Source organism: Sinocyclocheilus rhinocerous, unplaced genomic scaffold, assembly GCF_001515625.1.
Source record: "Sinocyclocheilus rhinocerous isolate Xijiao unplaced genomic scaffold, SAMN03320098_v1.1 scaffold946, whole genome shotgun sequence".
NCBI lineage: Eukaryota > Metazoa > Chordata > Actinopteri > Cypriniformes > Cyprinidae > Sinocyclocheilus > Sinocyclocheilus rhinocerous.
In genome coordinates, this window is record NW_015633151.1 from 630,245 (window position 1) to 641,740 (window position 11,496).

General features: G+C 37.0%; 1 protein-coding gene across 1 annotated transcript in view; it reads right to left on the reverse strand.

Moving 5' to 3' along the window:
- Window positions 1-7,604, reverse strand: part of ankrd28b (ankyrin repeat domain 28b) — a 30,235-nt gene extending 22,631 nt beyond the window's left edge. The window contains 4 exon segments of the mRNA XM_016556292.1: window positions 1,767-1,837; window positions 1,977-2,055; window positions 2,142-2,225; window positions 7,384-7,604. Of these exon segments, the coding sequence (XP_016411778.1) occupies window positions 1,767-1,837; window positions 1,977-2,055; window positions 2,142-2,225; window positions 7,384-7,410 (261 nt within the window). The 5' untranslated portion in view covers window positions 7,411-7,604.
- Window positions 7,605-11,496: the final 3,892 nt, after the last annotated feature.

Below are 11,496 nucleotides of genomic sequence, written 5' to 3' on the forward strand. Positions count from 1 at the left end.
TGAAAAATACTTTGTCATCTAAAGTATAAGTATGTTTATTTTACACATTTATTTTTTAATCCATTGTCAAATGATTTCAAATTTCTTAAATATTAAAATAAAATTATATCGGCTTTATATCGGCCACCATGCTTTCCAAGATATCAGCATCGGCTGTCTAAAAACCAATATCGGTCGACCACTAGATGCAATGTTTACCTAATTTATGGAATGTTTACTTAATTTACTTAATCACTTGTAGACTACACTGCAGTTTCATTTAAAATATTTATATAAAATATAGGTAACACTTTAGTATGAGGACCAATTTTGACTATTAACTAATTGCTTATTAGCGTGCTTATTATTAACATATTGACTGTTTATTAGTACTTATAAAGCAAATATTCTGCATGACCATATTCTACATCCCTAATCCTACCCAATTCCTAAACTTGACAAATACCTTACTAACTACTAGTAAGCAGCAAATCAGGAGTTTGAGGCAAAAGTCATAGTTAGTGGTTCGTTAATAGCAAGAATGGGACCTTAAAATAAAGTGTGACCAAGGTTTCTATTTACAATGTGTATTTGTAGTGTAGAGCAATGCAGCCAATCACAGACACATTTGTTGATTTCTTGAATGCTGTGGCCAATCAGAGGCGTTTAAGTTAGTCAGAATCCACTCACAGCTCAAAATGCTGGAGTTTTTGTTACAGGGCTGACTCCGTTATGCAAGCTTGCGAATCATAAGTGTTGACACTTATGAGTAAATAAGAGATTCATTAACGGATCTTATTATAACGGAACTTTGTGATAAGTTTCTGAAGATGAGTGACAGCTTTTTAGTGATTATAGCTGAGTGAAAGTGGAGCGGGTCCGAGCTTCTGTGATTAGGTGGAGGCGGGGACCAATTAGCATATTTATGGCTTCACGTATACTCAGTGAGGTAAGGGTGGAGAGTTTTGTTCAAGGCGTTGTAAGAAATTATGAAATAACTTTCATGGGAAAAAAAGTTTAAATAATCAATAGGGCCCTGCGCCTTTCTGGCTTGGGCCCTAACCAGCCTCTGCCTCCTCGCTTTGTCTTTTTGAGCTGCACTGCAAATTGACATTTCATTCTTTAATCATTGGTCAATTTTCTTTCCCTTACAATGATAAAAAAAAAAAACATGTCATGCTTTCATTCTACTAAACAAACATTCATGTTTTAACGGCGAGATTATAACATTGAACTTTGTTTATTTAATCAGTATTTCGTCACAGAATTTCATAATTTGGATTCCATCTTTCCAAGTACAATAAATCTCTCAAAATTGTTAAAAACAAGAACCCCCCCCATTCAAAAAGACTCGTACGATTTTAAATTGTTTGAAAAGTAGAATTTGCCTTATCGTGGATACTTTAAAAAAATTTTTATTTCATTATAACAAAGAATTGATGTTCCCAACAATTAGAGATGCACCGATTGCAATTTTCTTGGCCGATTCCGATATCTTTGTAAGTGTGACCTGTCGATACCCATTTTTGCCAGTTTTCTTTCTAAGAACTATAATTGACAGCATACACACACACACAAAAAAATCTACTTTTTTTCAATGCAAAATTTATATATAAAAATATTTGTTCATTTCAAAAGCACATTAGCTTTTGCTGTGCTGTCGGAATCTGTGTCACTATTTTGGCATTCCCTACAGAAATTATGGTACTGTGACAATTATGTTCTTCAGGAAGCAAAGTTTAAGCAAAACCTACAGAATCCAAGTGTGTGTCTCTGTGTTGTAATACCTCACTGCAGGATGCCACTGCGCGGTGCAGAGGAGTCAGCCATTTGTTGTCTTTGGCATTCACCCTCGCCCCTACATCACAAGCAAAACATGAATAACAGTATGACAATACATCAAAGCCACATTTGAAGACACCTGGAATCAAAGAGAGGAGATACGAGAAGCTTCGGAAAATTAGTTTCATTATCCTAAATATTCCAGATGCATTTACCTGATAAAATTAAGAGCTCTATAATCTCAGCATCTCCTAGGTAAGCAGCTGCGTGCAGCGGTGTCCTTTTTTCGTTGTCCTGAAAGAAACAGTTTATTTATTATTAAGTGAACCAATTTGAAATATAAGGTGGATCGATTTAAAATCCAGCCATTTTTTTCTTACTTGTACATTCACATCCTCTTTCTTGAAAACGAGAGAGCGTACTTCATCTGGATCAACATTAAAAATAGCTTTTAGCAGGGCAGGCTGAAAGACAGAGAGACACACACTTCAAGTCACACAACTGACAATGAGAAACATGGCCAAATCTGAACTGTGACATTTCATCTGTGCCCTGACAGGTGAACTTAAATGCAGAGTCTGATAACTTGTTTGCAATAACTGGGTAAACATGGTTGAATCTCTTCCCTAAAGACTTCCGACAGCAAACTGAAGCAACAGCACCTTGAGGTAGTGTTGTCATGAGACTGCCTGTGTATTGCTTATGTAAGTGCATCCTCAAGTGCCAGAGTGATTCTAAATAAAAATATAGCTGCAAGCAGCGATGGCGGGCCCAAGCCGTCAGTGCAAACGCCACCATCTTTGTAAGTGTGACCTGTCGATACCCATTTTTGCCAGTTTTCTTTCTAAGAACTATAATTGACAGCATACACACACACACAAAAAAATCTACTTTTTTTCAATGCAAAATTTACATAAAATAAATTATTAAACATTACAATTCCCCAAATCTGGACTAAGTTACAGATCTTCTCTCACTTAAACTCTACTTAAAGACTTAAAATAACCAGTAGGTGGCGGAAAAATACTGTTTTAATGAGTGAGTCATTGAGTCATCCACTCTACCGATTCGTTCAAAAGACTGATTCATTCAGAAACGAGGCAAGTGATAGGAATGGGTTACTGAATCATTGACTTAACTCGATTCGTTTAAAACCATGGATTCATTCAATAATGAAACACTGCTGTGTGTTGCTCAGAGACACACAGCAATCCTGCTGTGGCTTTGATTGGAGCTATCTTCATCAGTGAGCAAATTGAGCAAAAAACTCAAGTTAATATGGTCTAAAACTAAAGTCACTTAATTTAACTTCTTGTTTATTGTATAAAATCAATGTCACATTGCAATCGTGTTGACATATATTTATTACCACAGTATGCACCTATAACTTTCTGTGTTGCTCATTTGTTTTGATTTCTGCACGAGTTGCTTTCTGCCATGACATAAATACATTATCACTCACTGTTTACACTGAATGCAATAAAATCTGAATCATTCTTGTGCGAACATTTTTTGTGCCCAAGTTTCAGTGCTTCTCTAGTTATTTTTGTTATTGACATTTTGATCAGGCTCCTTGTCCGGTTGGGCAAGAAAAATTCTCTCTTGCTTTCCCCTTTAAAAAAATCTACATGCTCCAGACAAGCATTAATAAAGCTCTGATGGCTCCCCCACAGTTTACTTTGGCCCTACATGTATTACAAATTGCAAACTTTGTGTCTTCTTTACTCGCAGTAAATAACTTCCACGCCGACGACATGTTTACATGCGGATGTGTGTGTGTGACGTCAAAGCGGACCGGCTTGGAATCGGCAAACTGACCGGCTGGTCACAGGTCTGGGCTGTTAATGTGTAAAATCCCTGGCCAGTCGATCGATGCATCTTGACCAACAATATTATCATTACCACCATGCCAAACATTTTTACAGAACAGTTTGGCTATGACAGAAAAGAGAAGTGACAAGCAGGCACATGGAGAGAGCAGATGGTGCAGACAGTGCAGATCTGCTCCAAACCGCCATGAGTTAATACTGGACACCACTGTTCCTCCCAGCAGCGTAGCTTGCGCTACTGGTTTATCAAGGACAAAAACAGCTAATTTTACGTTTATCAATAAATATTTAGCCAGCGTCAAAAAACAAAAAGAATGCCAGTTTCAACAGGTGACAGAGAAGACAAATAAAAACCATGAGTGCATTCATATCAAAGAAAACCTCTGACACCAGTTCTCCTTGGCAGAGACCAGTTTCCTTTGCATATACATCTCTATAGATATTCTACACTTCATCATCACTTTAAAAAAAACAGGGGTTGAGAACAATGCACGTGTCTTCCGCATCTCCTGCAGTACAGGCTTGCTGTGACTCATGGGAAGCATGTGCACTATGCCCGAGTTACAGGAAGTGTTCAGTCACACATTCTTGAGTGTTGTGAAATGGGATGCAGAAAATTCTGATAACAGCCAAGTGTTAATTTGCCTCAGGTTTCACACCACGCACTACCCTTGAGAATAACAGCGTCGGCAAGGCATTCAAATTACATGTGCAATAATATGCAGGTTTTGAGAAGTTTTGTAAATCACACGTCATATTAGACAGTATAATTTTTTTTTTTTGGAAAGCACAATAAGAAAAACGAAATATCTCTTCGTATCATACACATTCATCTCACTAATACAAAAAAAACAACAACAACATCAACAAGGTATAGAGTTCATCTACCTAGATCTTCTCTGGCTTATCTAAACCAGTTAGTCTCAGTTGAGGTTGTCAGTGGAAGGACAAGCTCACACTGAGAGTCGTGAGAACAACAAGCAAGCACTTGTGCTTGATGAAAGCTTCATTTGAAAAGACTCCTTTAGTAGCTCTAAGCCGAGACAAGGCTCTATTTGTCACATGTGGCTTGCGCTCTACTGCATGTATACTGGTTTAATCGTCTATTCAAGCGATGCGATCGTGTTCGGTCTCCTTTAACAAGCTCCTCTAGTTAATGCCATCACCATGGAGATGAGCGCTTCTGTATCTCCTCGTCCTGCCTAACTGGAGCCTGAGTGATGTAAACGCATGTGTACATGTACATACACTAAAACAACATGATACTGAACTCTCTGTCTGGTTCTGGAGGTCAACTGAGAGAACAACAAACTAGTAATATCAAGGTCATGGGTTTGAATTCCAGAGAACACCCATCTTATAAATTTAAACATTCAACAAATTTAAGCATTCTAATTACTTAGAAGACAGCAAAGAAAACTCAGCTCAGTACTAGAATAGTGTTCTCTTCCATGTCTTAACACACTTGAACATTGAGACTTTGAACACTTCGAACATCCATCAAACACACATATATGTAAATGGAAGCAATATTCCATGGAAAATCAGAAATTACACGCATATAAAAACACTAAATGTCAAAGAAAAAATAAACTATACTGTAGAAATTAGGGATGCTCCGATCGATCGGCATCGGCCGATAATCACATTTTATAACTCGATCGGTACTCACTACACTTGGCCGATCTCACGAACTGATCGCAATTTGATGACGTCAACGCGTGACGACGTACATGATGCGTGGGGACATAAATGATTTGGCGCCACAGTCATGTCATCGCCAGTGTGGAAATGCTATCATGTTTCGAGAAACAATTAAAAAATTCGCTATTTGACGTGTATGTTTTGCATGATGATATGATGAATAGATGGTTCATTTTTAACAGCAGATTCAGTGACGTTAGAGCTGATCTGTGCCTCACTGCACACGTCTGCGGCGCGTTACGGCTCCACGGGAACCGGAGCTGAGTGCTTGTTTATGAGCCAGCCGCGGCACGTTTCTGAAGCTGCTCTCCGCGCTGCTTGGCTAAAAATAGTCTTTTGTGAGTTGTCACAGCGTGGAGGACAAAACAAAACCTCGTCGGAGCCGTAAGGGATAACGGTAACATAATACACTGATCGTGGGCTGCTTTTAAATGAACATTTATTTATAAAACAAAATATCTTCTTTGGCCATATTAGCCTACTCAATAGCATTAACACAGGCTTTACACCTTTCAAACTTTATTTGGAATGTCACCGTTTCTGTCACTGCAACTTCCCGATCAGGCGAACGAACACACACACACACGGAATCGTCTGCCTCATGAAATTTTTTTTTATTTTTTAATTTAGTTAATATTTGCATCATTTATGATTTACTTTATCCACTCGCGACCCACCCACAAATAATCAGAATGCATTTTTTATTACCCGACCCGTGGATATAGGAAAAGCAAAATATGTTTGCAGCGTAAATCAGACGGACTTACTGAAAATGCAAATTCATTCTCTGCCAGCAGGAGGTGCTTTAAAGAAAGAGAAACAGGTTTCCCCAGTAACGGCTGTACACAAAGCAGAGCTGAGCTCACAAACACTGCTTTATCGGGCATATAACATGCAAGATGAAATAAAAATGACATCAAAAATTTTCTAAAGGTAGTCTTCCTTCAGAAATACAGTGATATAAAAACACCCGCGCCTCGTTTTGATTTTTAAACATGCAGTACGTGCTCATGTTTATTCAACGAAGCCTTTTGGAAAATCCGTCAGTTTTGATATTGTGGCAAGCGCCACAAATAAATAAATGTATGGGAAACACATCCCACAGCACAACCACCTGAGCCCAACTTCAGTCTACTCATCACCTTAACTTTAACTGCGTTTGTAGCCGGCGCCATAGCCAGACTGATAAACAAACACAGACCAGAAGTTAACTTCGGGCCAGGCGCGTGCGTGCGCCCGATGAAGCATCAGAATCGGTATCGGCCGATCACCATGACAAGAAATCGGTACTCAGTATTGGCTGCAAAAATCCTGATAGGAGCATCCCTAGTAGAAATAAAAGTAGAAATGCAGAAACCTTTCTGGCATTGTCATCATTACAAAGGTCAAATGTCCAAAATATTTTGCATCTTTGGCCCACTTGTAAAGTCACTAGAAATATCTCGCATATAAAGCGAGTAAAGTTCACATAACACTAAGATCAGCTGTAAAACCCAAATTTTATTCAATATTTTAATTATTTTTTGAACTGCGATGCATGACTGGGCTTCTGCATCACTGATAGGCGACCATACACCTGTCGTGCACTCAGCAATTTATGACTCTTAACTTAAAATCCATAAACAAAACTATTAATCAAAACCAGCTATCTGATATCTGAGCATTTTCATAGCCAGCAGTAAAAAAGATGTTAACAATCTAACCTCACGAGACCAACTGTTGCCCGAGCCTGAAGATAACAAGTAATCAGAAGACTTGTGCGATTTATTACTTAGATTACTTAACAGATTATTGAAAACAAATAGTGTGCACTTCATCGGTCACAACCCGTTATACTAATATCGTGGCTGGCGGACATTTAGCTTAGCAACTATTAGCTACATTCCTTCTGCACGAGATGACAAATACCCACAAATTACGTTTCGCTTTCTTTTTTGCTTATAGCATAATGTAGCACGTATTCGACCTCTTAAACGTCTTTAGTTAAATTACTTTGGACAGTTCAGTCGTCTGTGAGGTTGCTGGGTAGTTCACTAACGTGTTAGCACTTATTAGCCTAACTCGGCTAGCCTTTTCAGACATCACTCACCTGGTCTCTAATTTTGAGAACCACCATGTTTCGATGCTCTCTTTGGATCTCATGCAGAACTAAACGGATATTTTTCACCACCACTTGAATACTGATGTTTTGTTGTCGGTAAATCTAGCGTTTCCAGTAGGCCTGGGGTTTCCTACTTGCCACTGATGAGCAGGGGGAGAAAACTCCATAACATTACCGCCACTGCTGCCTCGCAAAGAACGGGGACGATGATTGGCTAGACAGTGGTTTGAGCGACAGTAAAAAGAACGATGATTGGCTAAAAACCAGATGGGGGCGATGCTTGCTTGTGAACTGTGAAACGTTGTTGGATGTGTGTGCGTTGCAGTTAAACAGGTTTCAGATCAGTAAAGGAAGAAGTGCGCGTTTCTCTATTGCAAAGTGACTTCCACTTCTCTTTTTAACAATGTTGTTGATGTTGTTGTTAAGAACGCATGTCACACCTCTGTTCATCATTTTGCACTGGCTACCAGTAGCTGCTCGCATTAAATTCAAGGCATTTTGCCTACAAAACCACCACTGGCTCTGCACCCATTTACCTAAATTCATTACTTCACGTTATGTGCCCTCTAGAAGCTTGCGTTCTGCAAGTGAACGGCGTGTTGAATACAAAATGCATTACAATGAATACAAATTTAAAGTGATTGTTCATTGAGATTATATTAGGGTTACACAGTGGTTTTAACATTTTCTATTTGTATTAGTTATAGAAAATTACTGATGCAGGAGTTTTAACACTTTTTGATGCCAAGGACCCCTGATATGATCATTTTACTACGAGAGACCATCTTCTTATTTCCCTCTTTCTTCTTTCTACACACACACATTGTTAAACATGCCACTGTGAATGTTAATTTTAAAAGTAGTTCTCAATTTTCATGAATAAAACACAATTTAAGTTTTTTCCCTTCTGATTCTAAAGTTAAAATGGCCATCAAAATAATGGAAATATATATTTGTTATAATATATGCCAGTATATTTAATGATAACATTATTATCCAAATGACCAACTAAATATCACTGTTAGGTACAGGTTTAAAAGTGCATGGCAGTATAAAACTGTCAAATTGTACTCAAGTGACTCAATTCTATTACAGGCCTATGCAACCAAATGTAAAATGTATATGCTAAAATTTCAGCAAACTTGGAATATATTATTTTAGCCTTTTTCCTCATTGTGTCTTCACTGTGTTACAGGAAATACAAATAAATGTTTTCATAGGTCTGTACAGAAAACAATGAAACCGGTTCCTTGTAAAAGGAACAGCTCATCAGCTGATAGTTGCTAACTTGCAATAGTAAATGAAGGCTGTGTTAGAAAGTTGTATTAGATAAGAAATAATAGGTAGGTTCCGTTTATAACTTAACACATGCTGACAACTTGTCTCAAAAATGTTGCAACTTGACAACTTAGTTGACAACAATATAATATAGCCTAATAAAGAAAGAGACAAAGAGGGAGAATACTCATTCATTTGGATTGACGAGGCTTTGAGTTGCTTTAAATTTAAGATGAGCGTTAAATAATCGAAGCACAAAGAGTCAATTTCATTGTGGTGCACCAGATGACGCTAAAGGTGTATTTAAGACTTTAATACTTCACAGTAGGCTAGCTGTTCTCCTGTCTAATGCACAGCATTCAGTGCTAAATAAATAAATACCTGGTATGACGTAAGCTACCCGCGATTTATATAAACATGTATTGGTTTAAACCATTTAAATAAGTAGGCCTATTAAATGAAACAAATTTTGGTTAAAAATTTCGCTGCTTGCTCTCTAGAAAATAACAGCCTAACCCACCGCAGTTCTGCTGTTGGAATGCAGGCTAATCATTATCGCAACTTCTGCGGTTACAAAGTGTAAATGACGAGGCTGAACCCAGCAAGCGAATGAACTGGGCTGTGTCCGAAATCGCCCCCTATACCCTCATTCACTATTCCCTACATTAGGTCACTAATTCAGTTCACTAGAAGGAGTGAATAGTGCAAAGACCGCAAGTGTGGGTATTTGGACAAAACTAAAGCCTATGGTTTCGGACACCACTAAAAATGGCTGTTCCCTCAAATAGTGCTCTATTTAAGGGTATAGGGGGCGATTTCGGACACAGCCCTGGATTCAGTCTCGTCAATTAAACGTGTCACATGCACGAGAGATGGGGGAAGATGCCTCCCTAAAGAACAGTGTGTGTATTTACTTTTAAATACAACTTTGTAAGTTCAGAATGTGCAGAATAATGTATAATATACATTATATAGGCTACATATAATATACATATAGTAAATTGGTAAATTGTTGTAAAATATCTGAAACGCACATATAACATGGCATTACTGAATAACCCAATGAAGCATTATATTTAAAAATAATAACACTAGTAACAACATGCCACTTAGGGCTCTTTTAAGAGTCTAATATTTGATCTTTTCTCTTCAAAATAAAATAACATTTTCTAAATCTAAAAAAAAAGGCTGTACAATAATCTTGACTGTACAAAAACATTGATGAGGCCCCTCATTCCCTCATTAACAAATAGGCACAAAAACCTTTGATATTCAGCATAATACAACATCACAGATAATTATTCATTTTTTCCAGAAGATTATTAACCTCAGAATCTGTTTCTACTGATTACATCTTACGAAATGACAAAATTAAGAAGAGCGTAATAATTTATTAAATGTGTTGAATTGAGATTATGTGCCTTCAAGAAAAACATCTGACCAGTTCAGCCATTTAATCATTTAAATGGTTGTACACTTTTCTGTAAATAATGTATTTGAAGTCAAAACTTTACACATTTTAATAGTTGTTTTTTTTTGGCATCCTTTGCAGCTTTCATTAGAAATAGGCATTCACATTTACGAGATTCACTGAACTAAGCAGTATAGATGACAACCCTAATGAAAGCCTCATTACTTGGAAATTTCTGTCTTCATTCAAAATGGTGAAGAATGTAAAGAATTTGGCTGAGCTGTAATTAATGCATTTTAGCCACTGTTGTTAAAGCAAGGATGCTCAAATATGTGATGCAGTGACATTTGACCATTTGTCCAAAAATAAGTAATCGGTGAAAACATTCCTTTCCCTGTGATGTTAAGAAATAAAAACATCATTAACTACATCTTAAATGAGGCCTATATGTTTGCCTCTGACTTTGGTCTCTCTGGTGAAATTATTCCGATGTTGTTTTGCATCAAATCTGTATCTGTAAAGCCAACAGCAATCACTGAGTTTTAGGCATATCAAATAAGAGAACCACATCTCTTCTGCATATGTGCACACATTCTTTATTAATTACTTTATGACTTTCATTTTTCTCTTGTCAATGATATAAAACTGACTAAAACAGACAGAAAAGTGATGTAGAGACTAGCATGTGATGATGTGTCTTTAGAAGGCCCCTTTTTAATGTGTCCCGACACATTTGGTTGCACCCGCTTCAAAATCCAATTTTAATCTTAACAGGATTTATTAACTGAAGTGCCTTTAACGGAAATGAATAGAGTCAGACTTGCCAAATTGAGATGGTTAGATATTTCCAGATATTTTCATTTAGAAGAGAAGTGGCAGATATAGACTCCTTATTTAATGGAAATTACAACAGAATTAAATTCTGCAGTTTAGGAGATAAAGAGCTTTTCTAAGGGTAGACTAACAAAATAAATGACTTGAAAACTTTATTGCCCGTGTAATGTACCGCAAATAACATTTCACAAACTATGCATAATTAATAGTAGCAGTAAAAAACAATGGCAATGTTATAAGCAATAATAACCTAGACAAAATGTGCTATATGTAAACATGTATTGTTTAAATATGAAATTATAGTACACTATTTTATTAAAAATTATTATTGTTAACACTCATGTAGCTAATTATAATTTATTATAGTCAATCCAGTTTCAGCTTAACTTTCTTCATCAGAAAAGTCTTTCAAAGTGGTCGAAGAAGAAGTAGCCTACAATAGACTCATCGACGCATGTTGTAACTTACACTTTGTTGTAACTGACATTTAATTTTGCTTAATCATTTAGTTTTTGTTAATAAAACTGTTAATGCTGATAATTAGTCACAACTAAGGAGATGTTGAATTATGATTTTTA